Genomic DNA, 20962 nt, shown 5'->3' on the forward strand with positions numbered 1-20962 from the left:
AGGCAGGAGCCTAGACGTGGGGCACCGCAAAGGGGCCCACGGAGCTGTGTCGTTTCCAGGCGTCATCAAAGGCCTCCATCGCGTCCTTCCGGTCCTCCTGCTGTGCTCGGAGCTTTGTGAGTGCCAGGACACCCGAGGGACATGGCCCAAGGGCATGGGCGGCAATGCCCTGTGAGCAGCTGTGCTTGTGAGCATGTGAGGGGTCTGCCTTCCAGAACCTGAGTGTGGAAAGGGGCCACGGTTCTTTCAGAGGGGCCCAGAGGCAGCCGTCCAGAGGCCACGCTCCCACACAGCTGTGGTCCTGTTGTGTGCGAGTCTGAACCCAGCCCTCCCGCCCTCTGAGCTTGGGCCTGTGTCCCTGCCCAGCCCCAGCCCTGAGCCTGTGGCGCTACACCTGTTATGGCATCAGCAATGCCGGCAAGCTCAGCCAGTGGCAGCCCACCCAATGCAGCTGGAGTCCTGCTGTCTGCTTTAGGGGCGACCTGACCACAGCCATGGGCAGTGGTGAGTCCCACCCAATGCAGCTGGAGTCCTGCTGTCTGCTCGAGGGGCGACCTGACCACAGCCATGGGCAGTGGTGAGTCCCACCCAATGCAGCTGGAGTCCTGCTGTCTGCTCGAGGGGCGACCTGACCACAGCCATGGGCAGTGGTGAGTCCCACCCAATGCAGCTGGAGTCCTGCTGTCTGCTCGAGGGGCGACCTGACCACAGCCATGGGCAGTGGTGAGTCCCACCCAATGCAGCTGGAGTCCTGCTGTCTGCTCGAGGGGCGACCTGACCACAGCCATGGGCAGTGGTGAGTTCCCAGCACCCAGAGCGTGCGGATGGGTTGAGGGGGGTCTCTGGGAATGGCAGGGGGCCAACATCAGTGTGTCATGGGGCACAACCCTGCCCCTCACTGGCCTGCCTCAGTGTCCCCATCTGTAGAGAGAGGGGCTAGCTCCCAGAAGCCTCCTGGAGGGCGCGGGGGTGCGTGGGGGGGTGCCTGGTGGAACAGGACAGCCTCCCAGCAGAGGAATGGAGAGCCCAGCGGGTCTGGGGAGAGGGTGAGGAGGGACGACCCCAGGAGGGTCAGAGGGGGCCTCCCACCCCAGACGGCTCCTTCCGTGCCCACAGGGAAGGTGGAGTCGTATTACACGGACTGTGCCCTTTCCTGCGAGATACCTTCCACAGCCATACGGTGCTGGCGGCGACGATAACCCCTAAGTCTGAAGTGCGGGGCGTGACCTGCTGTGCAAAGGACCTGTGTGATGGAGTGGCCCCGACGGGGCGCAGCTTCTGGGCCCTGGCCGCGGGTCTCCTGCTCAGCCTGGGCCCTACCTTCCTCTGGGTCCTGCTGTGACCACCCCTGAGGCGAGGACTCTGATGGGGAGGGGCATCGTTCGCGATCGCGGCTCCACGGGGGCGGCAGGGCGGTCCCAGCCCAGCACGCCTGCGCAGACGTGTGCGCTCAGACCCGCGCGTGCTCAGCAAACACAGGCTGTGCCGGGACTCGTCCCCTCGCAGGGCCCGGCGCAGGGGCCCCACCCACCCGGCCAACCCAGCCCCAGGCGCCCAGCTCCCTGCTGTGCCAGCAAGCCTGACGTGTTCTGCAAGCGCCGTCAATTAACCACTGACTCCAGATGCAGAAACCGCGGGGCGCTGGCTGGACTGGGGCCTGTAGGAGAGCGGAAGCCACAGCCCGACCGGCGGGGTCCCACTCACAGCGAAAATAAACGCTTTCCACATCCTCCTGAGCTTTGCGTGCTCTTCAGCTCCATCGGGGAGAGGGTGGAGTCCCCTGTGACCCCCCCCTCGAAGGGAGACTTTGCTTCAAGCCCGTGTTCCCTGGGCCGGGCGAGCTCCGATGGCCGGGGACTGGGAATAGCGGCGCCTGTCCCGGAGGGGCCAGCTCTGCACAGCGGTGGGGGTCCCCGCTCTTCCCCGTGAAGCATTTCCTCCTCCGTGCGCCCCTGCGCGTCCGCGCCAAGCAGAGCGGGAGTGGCCCAAACTCCTCCCGCCTTCACTCCCTGAGGTGAAAACAAGGGAGACGCAACCTCATCCCTGAACATGGCGCGGCCAACCCCAGACCTGAGCGGGTTGGGGAGGGGGCCTGTCCCCACTGGGATGGGCCTGGGGGTGGGGCTGGGCCGGGCCTCTGCGGCCTGGAAATCCAGAAGCCTCTCCCTCAGCACCCTGCCTTCCCGCGTCTCCCCAGCCTCAGCAGGGCAGCCGGCTTCGAGTGGGCGGTGACACCACACAGGCACACGATGGGGGGTCCGGGGGTGGGCATGTACGGGGTAGGAGCTGCTTCTCGGGAAGAGGGGTCTGAAGACCCCATGCATACCTTGCTGGCCTCCAGCGGGCCTGCACAGGTACCCTCACCCCCAGCCTGGTGGGCCAGTCTCCCTCCTCCTAACCTCGCGGTCCTGTCCCCCTGGGTGACCGCGGGCAAGGGCTGTCCCCTCTGGCCTGCGGGGTAACCAGGGACCTCGAATGTAAGGGTGTTAGAGGAGGGGCCTTGGGGGGGGTGACAATGTGGGCAGACCCATCTGTGTAGGGAGTGCCTGGGGTGTGGCAGGTGAGGAGCCCCCAGGAGAGCCCCTGGTGGCCCCTGAGGAGAGGCAGCGGAGCCTGAGGGACATCCCAGGAAGGACACTCCTTCTCCACAAGGAGCTTCCAGTCCAGTCATCCCCTGACACTTTTAAGAAAGATGTTTCCAAAAACTCTCCCATTGGCCAGGTTGTGAGTCCCGAGAACCCCGGGAACAGCCCTTGCCGAGAAATGCACCTGTGAGAAAGCCAGGCCACAGAGGGTCCAGTGCCCAGCCAGAGCCCCACCCCATGAGGACCCAGAGACACCCCCCCGCCACCCAGATCAGTCACGTCTAAGACAACGGCAACGTCTGCAGACACAGAGGGTTAGGCCCGGAGACCTTCTGGTCACAGGTACCCTGTTGGTGGGCACTTTGGTTTATGGAAATACAATATAGTCCCCCACATTTGTGATCCTTCATTAATTGTTACAGAGGAGATCTTCGTCAGCATTTTAGCCATACTTAATGAAAACGTCGGTAAACGTCTATGATACGATCTGTGGGAATTGAAACCTTGAGTTCGCCATTTGCCCTTGCTCTGGGGACAGAAAGCAGTCTGGCAAATGCTCCTGACCCCAAAGATGAGTTCTTAAAATAGTTTTCAAAAGGGGCAAATAGTTTTTCCAAAATACCAAGAGTCTGTTTCAGTGATTCAAAAGAGCACAGTGATAGGGATAGAGAAGGGTAATCAGAGTTAGCTCGAAAATCCCACCAGGGGATCGTACGTAGAGAGGAAATTTGGGGTGGCTTTGGGAGACCGCAGTCAGTTAATGATCACTCGAGAAAGTAATGAGAAAATCCTGAAACAATGTGGGTTTGCTTGACTCATAAGGCAGAGCATCAAAGCCAGACAGGCCTGCCTAACAACACCACCAAGCTAACGTGCTTACCAAAAAAGCCATGCAGTGAAAGTGCAAGTCATGCCTCAAGACAATAAAACAATAGTGGAAACATAAGTCATACATCCTGCGCAGCGATATCAACAAGCTAATGACCCCTAGCACGTGCTCTCTGCACACACAAACACAGTAATTTAGGGAAAGGTGACATTTCAAAATGAAACGCCCTCCTTATACTGAGACCTGAAATCGTTTTTCCACGGTGCCATGAAAGTCCCGGATGCACCGTGTAGGGTCAAAACCTCCCCCGCTCGACATGCAAGAGGAGTTGACGTTGGAAGACTCGAAGAACAAGGAAGAAGGTGGTCTTCTCCTCCTCCCCTCTTTTCCTTTGATTAGAAAAATATAAGCCCCTGAGCACTCAGGGCAGCACAATGCTCGCCTGCCTGCTCGTAAGCCTCACACGCATCCTATTCTAATAAAGCACTTCTGTCCACCGCTTTGCCTCTCGCTGAATTCCTTCTGCACTGAGACATAAAGAACCGGAGCTCCTTGGACCACCACCACCACCCGCCGCCCCCCGCCCCCCGCGCCAAAACACCACCTAGCGGTTTCAGCAGGTCTGTAATTTGAAGACTAAGAATGCCCATCACAGACACTGTACTATGGTGAGTGGCTCTCTCACTCATACTTCCACGTTCTCAATCATACTTCTCAGAGGAGCTGGGTTCTGCCACCAAACTTGTGTCTAACTAACCACCAGATACAAAATTGCTCATCTGCATAGAGTTAGACAGACCAGCATGAGAACCAGGCATGCGCTTCCCAGGCCAGAGGGCCATTCCTCCACGTATGAAGGTTGGGCAAGCTAGTTACAGAGGTGTCCTTGGTAGATTAACATGACAACAGGTGTGGCATCTAGCTTTTCCAGATCAGCCTTCTTTGCTGTGTGTTTCTAGGACCACTGATATGAGGGAAGCCACTGGTCCGGACATGTTTCTGGCACAGGCAGGGCAGGCAGTGCTGGCTGCCCACCCAGGAGCCCCACCTGCACTGTGCATGCCTGTGGTTCTGCAGGGGGTGAGGAGCTCAGGAACCAAGCGTCACCTCCCTGCTCCCTGTGCAGCCGGGGCAGGTCGGAAGGGGCAGAATTGGCATGATTGAGTAAAGCATAGAGAGAGGGAGGTCATAAGACCCCTCCCCAGGAAGCCTCCGGAAGCCACCTCCTCTCTGGACAGCGAGTACTTAACAGGAGGGGTGGGATAAGTCTGGGCACCTGATGTGGGTCACCTGGGGAGGTAGAGGCACAGTCTGCTGAGGACCCAGGTCCCCAGTACAAAACTCTGCCCACCAGAGCAGAAGGGGCCCCAGGGTGGGGCCATCCAGGAGAGAAGTTCTCTCCTGGGAAGGGGCTTCAGAGCACTTCTTCCCCTACAGACACACACACACACGCACGCACGCACGCACGCACGCGCGCGCGCGCGCGCGCGCGCAAGTGTAAGCAGCTTTGGGCAGGAAAGAGCTCTCTGCAGGAGGTCCCTTTTGTCTTATCACCGACCTGAAACCGGGGTCCCCCATTCTCTACTCATCTCTCGCACAAGCACACTTTTCAAATGTTTTGATCACACGATACCTTGCTAAACTGCTGGTTCTTTCTGCGGATCGAAGTAGAAATGGAGAATAAGTAACCCACGACCAGGTAATGATTTTCGAGCAGTGAGCAGCCGGACCTGAGTTTGGTAACACACGTACACCAGATGCCCATACACAGGCACACGCGGAGATTCACACACACCTGCACACACACACACGCACGCATGCACCTCTGTCCTATCTGGACTCACTGCTGGCATTGGTCTCCTGGGATATTCCATGACCTTTGCTTTCCTAGTACAGGAACCACCCCTCCCTCCTAGCCACCACTCTGCCTGGAGTGAAGATGGCAACTGGAGGCTGATTCACTGTGCTGGGACCAGGCCTCGGGCACCATGGCCTCCAGCAGTCTCACCACACGAGGGGAGTATAAGCCCCTTTGCGGGAGGACTGAGCGCTCCCTGCAGGACGCAAGGGGCCCACGTGTCCCGAGGGGCGGGAGCCAGGCCCCGTCCTCCTCTGCCATGCAATTTCTTGGGCTTTTTAATCTTCCATTGTGATGAGTGGCTACTAATTATTGCAAGCATCTTCTTTCAGCCTGCCACCTCTTTTCTTTTCTTTCTGATTGCAGCATCATGATAACAGGCAAGCTTTTTTCACCGCTCGTATTCTTTTTTTTTTTTATGATTATTATTTATTTATTTATTTTTGGCTGTGTTGGGTCTTCGTTTCTGTGCGAGGGCTTTCTCTAGTTGCGGCGAGCGGGGCCACTCTTCATCACGGTGCGCGGGCCTCTCACTATCGCGGCCTCTCTTGTTGCAGAGCACAGGCTCCAGACGCGCAGGCTCAGTAGTTGTGGCTCACGGGCCCAGTTGCTCTGCGGCATGTGGGATCTTCCCAGACGAGGGCTCGAACCCGTGTCCCCTGCATTGGCAGGCAGATTCTCAACCACTGCGCCACCAGGGAAGCCCACCGCTCGTATTCTTGAACGCATTGGTGGATTACTTAAAAACGTTTTCTGTTAATACATGAAGAGGTGGTCTTACGTTTCTTCTAAAGACCTCTAAGTTTTCCACTTGCAGTCTGAGCTTTGATCCACCTGAAATGTTTCCTCCGTGACGCCCCTACCCAAGTCCCAACACAGTTCATCTCCCCTCCTCTGAGATGCAGGCCGGGGCCCCCCCACCAGCCTCCTACGAGAACCCCCAAAATCACTCAGCTCCCGCCAAGCCCACTCCATGCTGCTTTTAAAACATTTTTAACTTTTCATTTTTAAATCAGCTCACACGTACAAAGATGTTTCAAAAATAATGCAGCGTTTCTAGAATTGCTTCCCTCATCTTCCCCAAATGTTAACTTCTTACATAATCACGGCACTGCCATCAAAAACAGGAACTCAGCACCAGTGCCAGACCCTCAGGCCCTTTTGGAGTCCCCCGCCGCCCACCAGTCCTTCCCTTGGGTCCACAGCCCAGTCCTGCACCGCACCTCCACCCTGTCCCCTGGTCTTCTCACCCCGACACCGCCCCTAGAGGCCCCGGCCACTCCCGGCCTCCCAATGCCCATGGCTTACATTCCAGGGCTTTCACTTCGCCTCATTCTAAGACACCCTAGTTAATCATAGCCATCCCCGTTTTTGACAGCTGACGCTCACAGGTTTGCCCACCAGTCGGTGAACTAGAAACACCCTCCAGGCACCACACACACTGAGGTCCCAGGTCCCAGCCCTTCACCCCCCACCCCCCAGAGCACCTCCTGGGAACATCGAATCTGCAAGGCCCATGGGCACAGACCTGCACAGTGGCCACCTTGGGAAAGCTGGCTGACTCGAGTCTGTCTGTCCCACTGGCCCTGCTGCCCAACCAGGAACAAGAGCCCCCGGCCCTCTCCTCTGGCTCTTCTGTTGGGGGGCAGGTACCTCACTTCCCTCCATGGCCCAGACGCTGGTCACCCTCGGAGGGAAGCGTCCCGGAATGCAGGGCACCAGAGGGAGCAGTGTGCGTGTGCCTATGTGTGCATGTGTGTGCTGTGTGCACGTGTGTTCTAAATTAAATTCTTTTAACTTTTATTTGTTTATTTATTTATTTACTATTTATTTTGGCTGTGCCGGGTCTTAGTTGCAGCACGCGGGATCTTCGTTGCAGCACACAGGCTTCTTAGTTGCGGCATGCATGCGGGATCTAGTTCCCCAACCAGCGATCGAACCTGGGCCCCCTGCATTGAGAGCGCGGAGTCTTATCCACTGGACCACTAGGGAAGTCCCTGCACGTGTGCTCTGTGTTTGGTGTTGGTGTCGTGTGCACAGGGCTGGTGTTGGCATGTGTGCACGCGGCGTGCTCAGTGGAGAGGCAGGGCTGGGCCTCCCACCAGAGCGTGGCCAGGGCAGCCCTCCAGTTTCCTTTTCCCCAGAATGTCGCCCCACTCTGGCCTGGCCCAGCCTGGGCAACAGAGGAGAGGCGAGGGGCACCAAGACGGGTGGGTGGCTCCTTTGGCCCCAAGGAAGCAAGCCAGGGGGCTGGGGACCCAGTGGGAGAGGGGCCGCCCCTGCCCACCCAGCACAAGAGGGTCTGGGGCAGATCCCTCCACCCCACTTCCCTGGCCACTCCTGCGGTGGGGGATTCTGAGTGAGGAAGAGGTGAATCCTGTGCCATGAGGGGAGAGCCAATTCCCAGAGACATTGCAGAAGTCGGCTCTCAGGGCCACACGGCCTGGCCTCTGCTGACCCGTGCACAGCCTCTCCTCCCTTAGAGAGTGATGGCCAGCTGGTGAAGACCCACTGCGAGCCAGACAGCACTCACCCAGGACCCTCCATCTACTGGGGAAAGGAGGGGGACCAGGGACTCCACTGTGACTGCGCAGTCTCCCCCAGAACGGGGCTGCCAAGCTCAGCCAGGACAGGGGCTGCAGGGGAGGGAGCCGGGCGCGCAGAGGTGGTCCTGAAGGACCAGGACCCCCAGGAACTGAAGTTAGTGCCCTAACTATGCTGGTGATAACAGGCGCGTTGGGAAGTAGAATTAGAAACAAATCTCCTGCTAACCCAGAAAACCTCTGCAGTGAATTGTGTTACTGAGTCAGCATTAAACAGCGCCATGCACATCGCAGGCAGTCCGCTAAGCTGAGAGATGACAAAGGCGGACAGCTCCTCTGCTGCACCCCAGTTCTCCAGATCTACCTACCATGACTGGTCCTCGGGAGACTGCAGCACTGACACGTGGCTCATCCCAAATTCACCTTTTAAAAGGATTTAACTCCATCTCAAGTTAGCTCAGTTCTCAAGAGAGAGAATTCATCACGACCAGTTTTCAAAAGTGATTGCTCCAAGAAGGGAGAGGCAGGAAACTTCCTTCCTTTCTGGCTCCAGGGAGAATAACTTTTTGCCTTGCTTTTAATGTGTGCCCCTCACGTGCAGGATGAATGATGACTCTGCCGGCGTCTGTGTTTGCCCTTTTGCTCACTGCCTATCGGTAAAGGGTGGCCAAGCTCCCGTCTAATATGGCTCAAATCAAGTTCATTTCCATTTTACATTCCATTTCTTTCTCCAACTCAATGCTTTCATTACATAAGTAACTCTGTTTCCTATAGAAAGTTCTAATAAGCCATCTGAAAAATAAATGTCATGAACTAGGGGCTTTGTCCCTAAGGTAGAAATGGACAGAATCAAAGATACCTAGTGCCTCCACACAGCAAGAATTTATATGTGTTGGTCATACTGTGAAATATATTTCTCATGGCAGATGTTGGTCAAAAACATGTAAGAGGGGCTTCCCTGGTGGCGCAGTGGTTAAGAATCCGCCTGCCAATGCAGGGGACATGGGTTCGAGCCCTGGTCCGGGAAGATCCCACATGCTGCGGAGCAACTAAGCCCGCGAGCCACAACTACTGAAGCCCACGCACCTAAAGCCCCCCGTGCTCCGCAAGAAGAGAAGCCACCGCAGTGAGAAGCCCGCGCACCGGGACGAAGAGTAGCCCCCGCTCGCCACAATTAGAGAAAGCCCGCACGCAGCAACGAAGACCCAACGCAGCCAAAAATAAATTAAATAAATAAATGTATTTTAAAAAAACCCAACCATTTAAGTGTGTGCTCGCTCAGGCTGAGCCTCCTGGAGGGGTGGGAGGGGCTTGGGACCACCCCAGGTAGGAGGAGGACTGTGGATGGGCCCCAGCCACATGCCCTGTGCTTGACCAAGGCTGGTCCTCACCCATAGCCTGAGTCCCACCCAGGGCCCAGGGAGAATTCTCTCTGGGGACACAGGCTGAGGCCTGGCTCTGAGGGGCCAGGAACTGTGAACGCTCCCTTCTCTTGCCAGACCCTAAAGCCATGAGACATACAGTAGTGTAAATGTTGTCAGGACAAAGCCCGTTTTTAAACATTTCCCTCTCCCCCTTCCCTTCCCTGGTATCCAGGGAAGTCCCTTCTAGAGAGAGCCTGTGTGAGGAGCGCTTCCAGGAGCCCAGGCCTTCCTGGCAGCGCTGAGCGGGGGCCCCGCCAACACCCACCTGCTCTTCCAGGGGCCCCCATCTCCTGGCGGGGGCCCCCCTCCATCCCTGCCTTCTCCCCTCCCTCCTTCCACAGGGCTGGCCTGCAACGTCCTGAAGGTTCTCCCATCTGACCCTGCCTCTCCTCCCTTGCCCTTCACAGGCTTCCATCCAGAGCCTGCCCTTCTCTCTATCCCTGGGGGTCTGCTTCTCAGAGCACCCAAACTGACACCCCCCTCCCCGCCCCTCATCTCCCCTCCCCTGCATGGAGGAGTCATGGACACGGGGTAGTGAGGCGGATGTAGGGAGACACGGGGCGGGCCCTTGATCCGGGGCAAAGGGGGTGGGCGGAGCAGAGAGGAGGTGGGTTTGTGCTTCTTGGGACGCAGGCAGCCCCGGGGAGGGGCACACTCCAGCTCAGCTTATCGCCCAGGGCCCGGGGCTGAGGACGACCCGCTGACCACCTCCTTCCCGGGGGGGTGCTGAGGGCCGGCTTTTCTGCATTTCCTAATAGAAATTTTGCAAACAAGCTGGTGTGCAAAAGGTCTCATGACAGCAGCAAGAGACGAGAAGAACAGAGAGCACATCCCATCTCCCCCAGAGGAGCCAGTAAGGAGCCAGTTAGGACAGCGACAGGGCATGGACGGGCACTTGAGCCGCGCTGCCTCAGCCCAAAGGGAGCCTCCTCTGATGGGCAACCCGCTGGCCAGGCTGAGGCTCGTGAGAACTGCGCTGAAGTCCGAGTCGGGAGTGACGCTGGGGAAGCAACAGTGGGTGCGAGAGACACGTCCAGCCTCCGGCCATCAGGGCTCCCAGTGGCCACAGGTGGCTGATTGCTGCCCCTCAGGCGGCACAGAGGCCAGGCCCGGCCTTCCGGCTGCTCTGTTGGAAGAGCTCAGAGCCGGCCCACGCGGCCACCAGGCAGAGCTGCGGGGAGGGCCCGCAGGGTCCTGGTGCCAGCGCCCCCCTGGACATCCGGAGCCCACTCCTCGGCAGGACATCAGAGTGTCCCCACGGAGGGGCTCTTCCCCACTCCCAGGACACCTTGTGGAGCTTGAAGCAGAGATGCTTGTGAGAGTAAAGTCCCGAGACTCAAGCTGGGGAGAACTACAGGGGCACCTGACCAGGGCCCAGGGCACTAGCCGCCTGGAGGCCTCTGAGATAAAAGCAGCGGCAGGGAAAGGATGAAGCCGGCCTGTCCCCGGGACCGTGTGAGTGAATCCACCGTGTCCGGGAGAACGGAGAACAGAGAACAGCGAACAGCTTCGTGGGAAACCGGCCGCGGCCTTGAAGCCTGTGCAGGGTGCACTGCACGCTCCGGTCACCAGAGGGCGAACGAGGGGAGAAGGGCGCGCGAGGGGCGGGGACTGGGGACTGGATGGAGAGGGGCGGGGGGAGGAGACTGGGGACGGGGGCGGGGACTGGGGACTGGGGACTGGCTGGAGAGGGGCGGGGGAGCCAGAACTGGGGACTGGGGGAGCGAGGTGGGGTGCATGACGCCAGTGGAACCGACTGGGGAAGCGGGCGGCGCCCTGACCCGTGCGTTCTGCCGCGTGCCAGCCCGGCCCCGGCGAGCACCAGGGACAGGGACACGCACGTTCCGCCTCCCGAGGCCCCGCCCTGGGCCCTGCCGCCACCGTAGGCCGAGCCTAAGCACCGTGCAAAGGCAGACAGCAGCTGACACCCGGCGCGGGTGGATGTCCCTCCCTTCGCAGGATGAAACCAAAATGCCCGAGAGCGGCGATTGCCCCATCTGCACCCCAGCCGCCGCTCCCCCTTGGCGCCGTCAGCCCCCATCCTCTGCAGACGCGAGGGCGGTGGCTTCTGGCTCCCTGCTTGGACACCGCCGCCTCGCCCGGTGACGCCTGATGCAGACCCAGGACAGGACTAGGGGCCATCCAGCAGCAAATGTGCCCCCATAATTCAAAGTGTGCGTCACCCAAACCTCAGTAGTCTCTGCCAGGAGAACGTTCCCCAGGAATCATGAGTTAGGAGTACAGCCCGGATACATTTTACACACATCCCGGGGGGTGGGGGGACCTGCCACCTTACGCCTCTGCCCTGCTGGGCTCCCCTCCCCCACTGCCCCACCAGGCTCCCTCTCTTTAGAGGGAGTGTCACCACCCCATGGCACATACCAAGATGGAAGGCTTCCCCCATCTGAGCCCTGTACCTGTCTGATATCTCCCAGGACTAAAGGGGCAGCTGGAACAAAGCCTTGAGGGATAAGTGTGACTGAGGGTGGAGGGCTGGGTCACCAGCACAGTTGCTACTCAGTCTCGTGCTGGAAGACCTGGGCCTCTTCGCTTCCTGGCTCACTTGCCAACCTTGCAGGGCTCTGGGGCACCAGCACCTGGCACCAGAGGGCACTCCAGGCCCAAGGGGTGCCCAGACCTCCTTTAGGACAGCCGGGAGAAGGGAGGGGCGCGCAGGAGGGAGGCCTAGTGACTTCTAAAGGGGGGATAAGGATTGATGGGCCAAAGGGGTCATTCCCTGGTTTCCTGGCCCAGCCTGGCTAGCATGCGGACCTGGGAGCAAGCAGGCCAGTGAGGGGCCATGCAGAAGGACACTTGGCCAAGGCTGCATCCACCTCTACCCATTGGGCAGTGCTCAGGACAGGGGCTGCCCAAGAAGCTGTGAGGCAAACTGGATCGGAAAAGCAAGCAGCCCTGGAAATCGGCAGTTTGCAAGAAGCTCAAAGAACTTGGCAAGCTCAGAGCTTTCCAGGCAGCCTTAGAAGAGGGAGCAGGGCAACATGGAGGGTGTACAGAGTGGCCCCAGCGAGGACTTAAAACATCTGTCACAACCGAAAAGTTGAGTTATGTCTTACTCGGCGGGGCGTTTTAGGACTTCAAGCCTGGGAGGCAGCACCTCAAGTAACCCCGAGAGAACTGCTCTGAGGAGGCCAGGGGGCAGCCAGGTTATGTAGAAGTTTCGCAACACAGGGCAGGTAGTTTGAATGTCAAAAGATTACTGTTAATTAAAGAAAACCAGATAACCCAAGTTAAGGAATGTAGCGCTTTTCTATGTATGAGAAGATGCAAGAGTCTGGGCTCACTGAAATCACTGCTTTATGCACCACAGCTCTCTGGGGCCCATATCCTGTGTTTTCACATCCTGAGTTTCCTCAGGGCTCACCGCCTCCTGTGGGAGGGCTGCAATCGCTGATGACTGTGACATCCTTTGTTTACTGATATGGCAGGAAATATTCCATTTCTCACCAGAGACCTGGGGAAGTGCTGGGAGGGGCGCCAGAACTTGGGGGGGGGGTCCATGTGCCTCCACTGCAGGGGCCTCACTCCAACCACGCCCTCTGAGAGTGGGGATGGAGCCTGTGGCCTTCCCAACCTGCCCATCCCCGCCCTGGGTGTGCATGGGGCAAGGTCCCAGCCAACGCTGATATGACCACACCAGAAAGCCAGACACACGGGTGCAGGCAACTTTAGGTAGAATTCCTCCTGGTCAGAACCGTGGACTGTTAGAATCCAGAAATCAGGACAGATCACGGGGGCTGGCCACCTTCTGGACATTCTGAGAAAATGACACTCTGTCTGTAAAAGGTCACGCTTGGGGACAAGAAGGCCTTAGAGGGCAGATACTCGGACAGGAACTGGCCCAGAGAAGAAAAGACTAAAAGCGCTGGGGGGCTTCCCTGGTGGCGCAGTGGTTGAAAGTCCACCTGCCAATGCACGGGACACGGGTTCATGCCCTGGTCCGGGAAGATCCCACATGCCACGGAGCGGCTGGGCCCGTGAGCCATGGCCGCTGAGCCTGCGTGTCCGGAGCCTGTGCTCCGCAACGGGAGAGGCCACAACAGTGAGAGGCCCGCGTACCGCAAAAAATAAATAAAAGCGCTGGGGATTTCCCTGGTGGCCCAGTGGCTAAGACTCTGTGCTCCCAATGCAGGGGGCCCAGGTTCAATCCCTGGTCAGGGAACTAGGCCCCACATGCCACAACTAAAGATCCCGCATGCTGCAATGTCCTATGTGCCGCAACTAAGACCTGGCGCAGCCAAATAAATAAATAAATATATATTTTTTAAAAGACTAAAAACACTGGATACTGAGGGGCCGTATAAACCTAATCCCAACCTCAAGGCAGGGAAAATCAGTAAAATGGAGCAGGGAGCAACGTGGCTGGCCAGGATGCCCCGGTCCTGGCCAAAGTGTCCAGCACGTCTTCCTGTCCACCCCCGGGGCCCCAGAGTGCCTGTGCCCCTCCAGGTCATTGCCTGCCAGGTCCCCTGAGACCCTATGCGGTGGGCGATTCCGTGCCCAGGGGAGATAGAGAGAAAGTTGCAGCTCTGAGCCAGGCTCGCCCAGAAGTCCCACCCACTGCCACGTGTCTGAGGTGCTTCCGAGAGGAGAGGTCCAGAGTGACCCAAAGGAACCCACCTCACGGCGGCTACGGAACTCTGGGCCATGACAAGACGAGCGGCTCCCGCCCCAGGCACACTGTGGATGGCCACTGTCCTCACGCGGCACCCAGCCAGAGAGATCCAGGTAACCGAATTTCCCCTGCTGGCGGTCCTGCGTCACGTTTGCCCTAGAAGGACGTGTATGCGAGGCCCAGGTGGCAGAGATGACACACCTGGCAAGTTCGGACCTGCTTCCCCAGCATAGGGAGGCTTAGTTTGAGATATCTCACTGGACTCACGGTGTGTCTGCTCCCCTGCCCACCACGCTTCCCCTGAACTGCCTCATCCCATCACAAGCCCCGCGTGCACTGCAGGGGGCTGCCCGGGCATTTGGGCCTCCTGGGATTTGTGACACGTGGGACTGGCAGCACAAGGTCAGATTTTAAGGTCTGTGTGGAAAGGAGCAGGGTCACAGGGGGCGTGGGCAGCTCTGGGGGGGTGAGGCAGGCCAGAAGGAAGGGAAGCAGAGGCAGAGGCAGAGGTATCTGCAGAATGACTAGACCTGAAAGTGGGGAGACACACACCTGGCCATTCCTGCAGGTGTCCAGTGGGTGAGAGGCAAGTTCCCGGAGCCCAAGGTTGAAGGAGGGAGACTGAGTGGGCCCCCCAAGGGTGGGTGGGCCTTTTAGGAAAGCCCCCCTGGCATCACTTTGGTCCCAGGAAACGCCTCTGGCTGATGAGCCTGGCTATGTCCAGCTCATGGATATAGACCAGGAAGTCACACCTCCCAGGGCTGCCATGTGTGCAAGGCCGTGGCCTTCTGAGTGCAGCAGGCTAATCTGGCCACGCCCCCAACACACACCCCACCCTCACCCCCATCAGACAAATCTGCCTGACTGTATGCTAAGGGCAAGCAACAGGCTCAGGGGAACCAGCCGTCCTCCTCCTGGCCACAGTTTTCAGATTATGTTGAGGGGGAGGGGGCGGAGGTGAGGCAGTTCCTGCTCCCCAGAGGTGACACCCAGAAGGGGGCTAACCAAAGGCCACAGCCTACTGCATGTCCCTGGGCCCCAGGGCTGTGTAACCCTGAGGATGTCATCACTCCTCAGCTGGGACATCTCATGACACACAGACTCCCACCTTCAGCCTCCAAGGAAAAAGCCCCCAAAGACTGTCCAAGTTGATCTATCCCACTCTCCTGTCATCTGCTCATCAGAGAAGACCACAGGAGAAGGTGACCCGACCCAGAACTCTGAACACACAAACCCACTCAGCAGACAATCACACAATCACTCGTATCAATGCACAATCACATGGTGCCTAGTGTACCCCTACCTTGCCCATGGGACTGGTCTCCTGTTACAGGGTCCCTCTTCCCACCCTGCTCCATCCTGGCCACCCGCCATCCTGCCTCAGTCCCTCTCCCTTGTACAGTTAAGAGGCCACTTCTCCTGGGGCCCTCCCCCACTGTCACCGCACATGCCACCAGCAGATGCCACCCAGAAAGGCTGCAAGAAAAGGTCAGGTGCAAAAAACAGCTCCAACAGGAAATGTGCTGTGAAAGTAAGAAGTGTGAATCCGCAGGGACCCATCAGGCGCTGAGAGGACTCTGCACGAAGAGAAGGGAACCAGCAGACGGTGACACGTACAGGAAGGGCGCTCTGCCTGGCAGCCCCCGCCCACGGGCAGGCCTTGGCACCCCCAGCTCCCGCAGGCTACGAGGCTCTTCCATTCCCGCCAGGGAGAAGCAGGAGCAAGGCCTGGGGTGCTGCAGAGCCTGGCCCCTGAGCCTAGCTCACAAGCCCGGAGTGGGGGACGCAGGGCCGCACACAGTGGGTGCTCTGTGAACGTTGGCTGAAAGGCAATTAATGGCACCTGGAGACAGAACACAGGAAATGCACTGGCTGACGTCAGACTAAGGACAGCCCGCTTCACTCTAACAGGGGCCGCTAGGTTCCGCGCTGAGAGGGTCATATCAGGCTGGCTTTGTGATGACGCGCCCTGCACCCAGCCCCGTCTGCAGGGGAGCACCCAGGGGGCTCTTGAGTTCTCCTGGGCTGAGGGTCACGACGCTGGTGCGGCCCGGATCTCCTGCTGGGCGGCACTGTGGCCCGCAATCACTGCCCCGGAAGCCCCCTCCTCCACCCTCTCACCCTCGTCCTGTCACCTGGCTCGGGCGTGGCGTGCTGAAGGCCTCTTCGCAGACCCCATCCCACTCTGCAGAAGGGGTTCCGAGTACTGCCCCCTCGGCCTCCTCGGACGCATCCCCTCCCCCGAGCTCCACCTCAAAAGTGTCCGGCCACTTGGGGGCCTCCCCCACCCCTGCCCAGCCAGGCCGGGCTGTCGCAATACGTCCCCGCCCAAGCGGACCAGACGGACCGGCTGCGACGGGCCCTGCGCAGGGGTGAGGGGCTGGTGGGCGGGGCCTGGGCGCCAAGTCCCGCCTCCCGCACGCCCACTGCGCTCGCGCGCTGCCTGGCCGCCGGGGAGAGCGGGCTGCCACGGGCTCGGGCTCGGGGGCAGACTTGACTGCGCGGCCGGGCCGGGGACCTGCGTCCGCCGGCGGTGAGTGAGGGCCCGGGCCGGGCGGGCGGGGGCGCGGGGACGGGGCCCTGCCCAGCGAGGAGGGGGAGCGGGCGAGCGGGGCGCCAGGGAGGCGGGAGAGGCCTGCGGGAGGCTGGGGGTCGGGGTTGCGAGCGGCCCCGGCCCCTGGGCGCCTCGCCTCCACTCCCAGCCCCCCAGCCTCCCGGCCCTCTCCAGTATTTCCAAAGGACGAGGGCGGGAGCGGGCGGAGACTGCAGCCGGGCGCCCTCCCGGGCTGGGTAGCCAAGGGCTGCGCAGGCGCCGGGGCCCCATCGCCCAACTCTAGGGCCCATTCCCTGACCCCTCACATGGGGACTGGGGAAGGGCCAGGCTTCCTGACTTGAAGGGGCTGGGATCTTGGCGCGCTGGCAGGAAGGAGAGAGTTAAATGCCCTGGTGGGTCACCATGGGGACGGGAGCCTGCCTTGGGAAGAGGTGAAAGCACCTTGTTTGGCATAGATTACGCAAGGATATGAGGTGCCTAGGAGCCCAGCCCCCTGCGCTGGGCCACCAGGCCCCTTCCATCCCTGGGGTCCAGGACGTGCTCCTACCTCTCTTGCTGGCCCAGCGTCACTGAATGCCAGGCTCTCCCGGACATCAGCCCTGTGAGCCTGGGGGAAGAGTGCACAGTCAGGGTCCCGAATGGCCCTGCCCGCAAACCCACGGGTTCCCTTCCGCCTGGCCCTACTAACGTGGACACGTTAGTATCCAGTGCCGACTCAGCCCAGCAGGGCGCACTTGTTGGGGTGCCTGGCAGCAGGGTGGGGATGCTGACTGTGACCGCGGTGGTGAGCCCCAGAGCTTCCTTCAGGACAGCTCAGGGCTCCTCCCGCCGGAACTTCACTTTGTGGAGGAGGAAACCGAGGCTCCTTCCTCCCTAACTGCCGGGACCCTGGAAGAGGCCCCCGCTGGGCTCGGCGCTGTTCTTGGACGTCTGCAGCTCCTGCTGCCAACCCCAAGACATCAGCCCCTGCCCAGACCTGAAGCCCATTCTCAGGGTCTCTGCCAGCCCCTCCCAAAATCTGTTCTCTCCCTGGCTTTCTCCTTCCTCCCGGTGCCTGGGGACTAGCCCTTCCCCCGCCCGCCCACGGCTGTCCCCAGCAGAAGGTACCAGACTGCTCCTCCCACACTGTGCCTCCTGCAAAACAGAGAACCAGAACCCCAGCTGGTCGCATTCAAAGTGCTTTCTCCATCCACTGCCAAGGACCTATGCCCAAGGGAGGCTCCTGGTGCAGGACAGACCCCAGGGACTCACAGCCACCTGCCAGAGCCTGTGCCTGTTCCCGCTGGGGTGACTGGTGGCACACTAATGGGTCTCCCTGAGCCTCCCCCAGCCATGAAGGTGGGGGGGAGTAGCAGATACGTATGGGGTCATCGTCTTCAGCGTTAAATAACACAGAATGGGAGAGCCCCTCGCCCCTCCCCCAGCACAGAAACTGCCCAGGTGGATACTCAGCTAGATATGCCTCATGCCCCATGTGAGGCACAGAGCTGGCCCCTGGAAAGTTCTGGACGCAGGTCATATAATATTACTGGTCGCCATCCCCCCCCAGGGCCCTTGGACTCGAGAAATTGCTAAGAGGCCAGATGAGAATTCCAGGCAAGGCTTTACTGGGGCTCGAGCTGCAGCACAAGGAAGCGAAAACAACAGCTCCCGAGAGGGGCTACTTGAGTCCTTAAATGGGGTGACAACGGGGCGGATCTGTGGGTCAGGCAGGAGGCACAGCTTAGGTGGCCTGTCCCCTCCTTCGGGGTACCGGGCAGGAATGATGTGCAGTACCATGCTTTTGCTCCCAGCACCTCAAAAATGTAGTTTGTGGCTTCTTGTACCCTGTTGCCCCGCGGTGCGTGGGCGCAGTTATTTTTAGTCACTTATAGTTTCTTTGCATCTTGTTGCTCTAGGGGACGTTTGTCCAGGTGCAAGCACTCTAATAGAGGATCCCAGGTCCCAGCCTATCTCATCCACACCCCCCGGGCCGTGGGCAGGGGCCACTCCCTTGACCTCCCTTTCTGGGTGATTCTGAGAACCTTAATGAGTTCCTTCCCCCCAAGCAGCAAGTGCTACAGACTTGGGGAAGGGCCTCAGCTGGGAGTCTGCACTGAGTGAGGGGCAGGTTGGGAGTGGAGCAGAAAGACCATCTGTGCTCTGGCCCTGCTGCTGGAAGCTGGCAGCTCCCCCATCTACGAAGTGGGGACACCAGGCTGCCCCCAGGGCCAGTGTCCCTGACCCCATTGGGAAGAGCAAGCCGCTGCCCTGCCCCAGGGCCCTGCGCGAGGGGGGTGAGCCCAGCCCTCCAGCGAGCTGTCTCTTTAGCGCAGGGCTGACTTCTTTGGCTTCGTGAGACCCCAGCCGGGACGCCAGTCCCCTCCAGAATGAAGGTCTTCCTGCCGGTGCTGCTGGCTGCCCTCCTGGGTGTGGAGCAAGGTGAGGTGCCCCGGGGCCCCAGGCCTCTGAGCGGGCTGTGTCCTCCTCCTGGACTCCCTCTCCCCTTTCTCTCCTGAGCGGTGCCCATGTCACCTACTCTGTGCCACCTAACAGGCTCCTCTCCCACGGCGACGAGGTCCCTCCTACCCCCGCCCCCACTGGCAGCCTCAGCCCTGCCTGGACACTTCGGGCATCACTGGGGCCCCTCCAGAGCCAGGGTCTGGTGTCACTGTCCCCTGGGTCTCCAGCCCGGGCCCGGGCTGCCATAGTTGCCAGTCAGTGCCTGCACAAGATGGGGTGTCGTCATGCCTCTGGGTCCGGGCTGGGAGGGGACACAGGAAGACTCCTGGGCATGAGACAGGCATCCCTCCTTCTGCAGTCCACTCCCTGGTGTGCTTCTCTTGCGTGAATGAGAACAGCAACTGGTACTGCCTGAAGCCCACCGTCTGCTCCGATACAGACAACTACTGTGTGACCATCTCTGCATCCGCTGGCATCGGTGAGCGCAGCTAGGCTTCCCCCACCCCAGCCCTGGCCTCTCAGCCCCTCCACTCACAACCTCGTTTTCCTGTGCAGGGAACGTGGTGGACTTTGGCTACACCCTGAACAAGGGCTGCTCCCCGATCTGCCCCATCCAGAGCGTCAATCTCGGTGTGGCGTCCGTGGGCACCCACTGCTGCCAGAGCTTCCTGTGCAACTTGAGTGCGGCCGACGGCGGGCTGCGGGCCAGCGCCGCTGTGCTGGGCCTCGGGCTCCTGCTCAGCCTGCTGTCGGCTCTGCTGCGATTTGGCCCCTGACCCCCGGGACCCTGTGCCCGGCCCAGACTCCCAAAGCTCAGGAAGGAAGGAAAGCCCAGCTCCTCCCAGACCCAAGAGGATCTCGAAGCCTCCTCCCCTAGACTCCTCACCCTGCAGAGCCCACCCTCTAGGCCCTGGGTCCCCACAGGCAGGCCTGCCCTCTGCACCCACACACCTGCCGGCTACCCTTACTTCCCGGTCAGCCTTCCAGGGGGAACCTGGGAACGGAGCCTGAGGGCCCCAGAGTCAGAACCACGTCCCAGGGACATGCTGGGAGGGGCACCTGATCCCAGGCCTGCCCCTGTCGGCCCGCAGTGCGGAAGATGTGCTGTGTGGACAGGCGCTGGTTCGTGTGCCCTGCCGGGCACGGGTGAGCGTGTGGCCAGGTCTCGGCCTGTGTGGGGGAAGGATGGGAGTAAAGCCTCAGGAGCCCAGCCCCGAGCGCCAGCACAGAGCCCCTTTCCCCTGGCATCTCTGCACACCTCATTTCACTCACTTCGAGGGCAGCCTTTAGGAAGACAGGCCTTCCGCTGTCCCCAGGTCTAGGCTGCTGACCCAGGAATCTGCTCCCAGCCCGAAATCCAGCTCTCGGGCCCCCTCCCTCCACCGCCACACTGGAGCCCTCCTGCTGCTTTGGTGCCTCAAATAAACAGATGTTCCTCAAATAAACACCCTTTCCTGCTGTAGGTGTGGCCCACAGCCTGAGACTGTCGCTTCCATCAGGGTCCTACTGAGGGGGAGGGGGCAGCAGAGATGCAGAGCCGCAGGTGTAGAGGGTCTGAGGGTCCCCTGCGATCGGGCCCCACCCTGAGGCCCACTGGGAGGCAGTGAGGAAGGGGGTCGCTGGAGACCACAGCTAGCTGCCCTCGGCCTGGCAGGGTTGGGAAGTTTATCCTCCGGACAGGACTGGACTGGACAGAGAAACTAGCAGAGGTCAGCCTGCTTCTGGGTGGAAGGCAGGACCCTACAGAGGGAGGGACGGGGTTGGGCGGGAGGGGAGGGGAGGGGACACCCCCAACCGGGGTTCCGGGACTTGGGTACGGGGTGCCTGGGCCAGTCAGGCTGAGGAGGACACACAGCATGGTGGGGAAGGGGGGCAGGAGCTCAGTAAGTGGGTGAGTGAGATGTCCATCCCAAGGGCCTATGGGAGGAGTTGGGGGGGACTCCCCTGGAGAAGGCCTGGACCCTGGCTGGAGGGCAGGGGTGCTGCTACACGCCTACTCCCCCGGCAAGCCCAGCTGTGGTCTGTGGCTAGGCCAGGGGTTCCCAGCGTCTGCACTGGGGGAGTGTCTGGGTTCTAAGCCAAGGGGATTCTTTG

The 20962-nt window shown here is 60.2% G+C and overlaps 1 protein-coding gene across 1 annotated transcript; it reads left to right on the plus strand.

Moving 5' to 3' along the window:
• The first annotated feature begins 16316 nt into the window (after positions 1-16316).
• On the plus strand, positions 16317-20298 carry LY6E (lymphocyte antigen 6 family member E). The gene is made up of 4 exons (XM_082858337.1): positions 16317-16405; positions 18737-18847; positions 19227-19346; positions 19424-20298. The coding sequence occupies exons 2-4, from the start codon at positions 18796-18798 to the stop codon at positions 19642-19644; spliced, it is 393 nt and encodes a 130-aa protein (XP_082714463.1). The 5' UTR covers positions 16317-16405; positions 18737-18795; the 3' UTR covers positions 19645-20298.
• The last annotated feature ends 664 nt before the right edge of the window (positions 20299-20962 follow it).

Source organism: Leucopleurus acutus (assembly GCF_964270905.1).
Source record: "Leucopleurus acutus genome assembly, chromosome: 17".
NCBI lineage: Eukaryota > Metazoa > Chordata > Mammalia > Artiodactyla > Delphinidae > Leucopleurus > Leucopleurus acutus.

Excerpts from the sequence above, each read along its gene's own strand:
- LY6E (XM_082858337.1), top strand. The coding sequence starts at position 18,796 with ATGAAGGTCTTCCTGCCGGTGCTGCTGGCTGCCCTCCTGGGTGTGGAG. Across the intron at positions 18,848-19,226 it reads CCTCCTGGGTGTGGAGCAAG|TCCACTCCCTGGTGTGCTTC; the intron begins GTGAGGTGCCCC and ends CTCCTTCTGCAG. Across the intron at positions 19,347-19,423 it reads CTCTGCATCCGCTGGCATCG|GGAACGTGGTGGACTTTGGC; the intron begins GTGAGCGCAGCT and ends TTTCCTGTGCAG.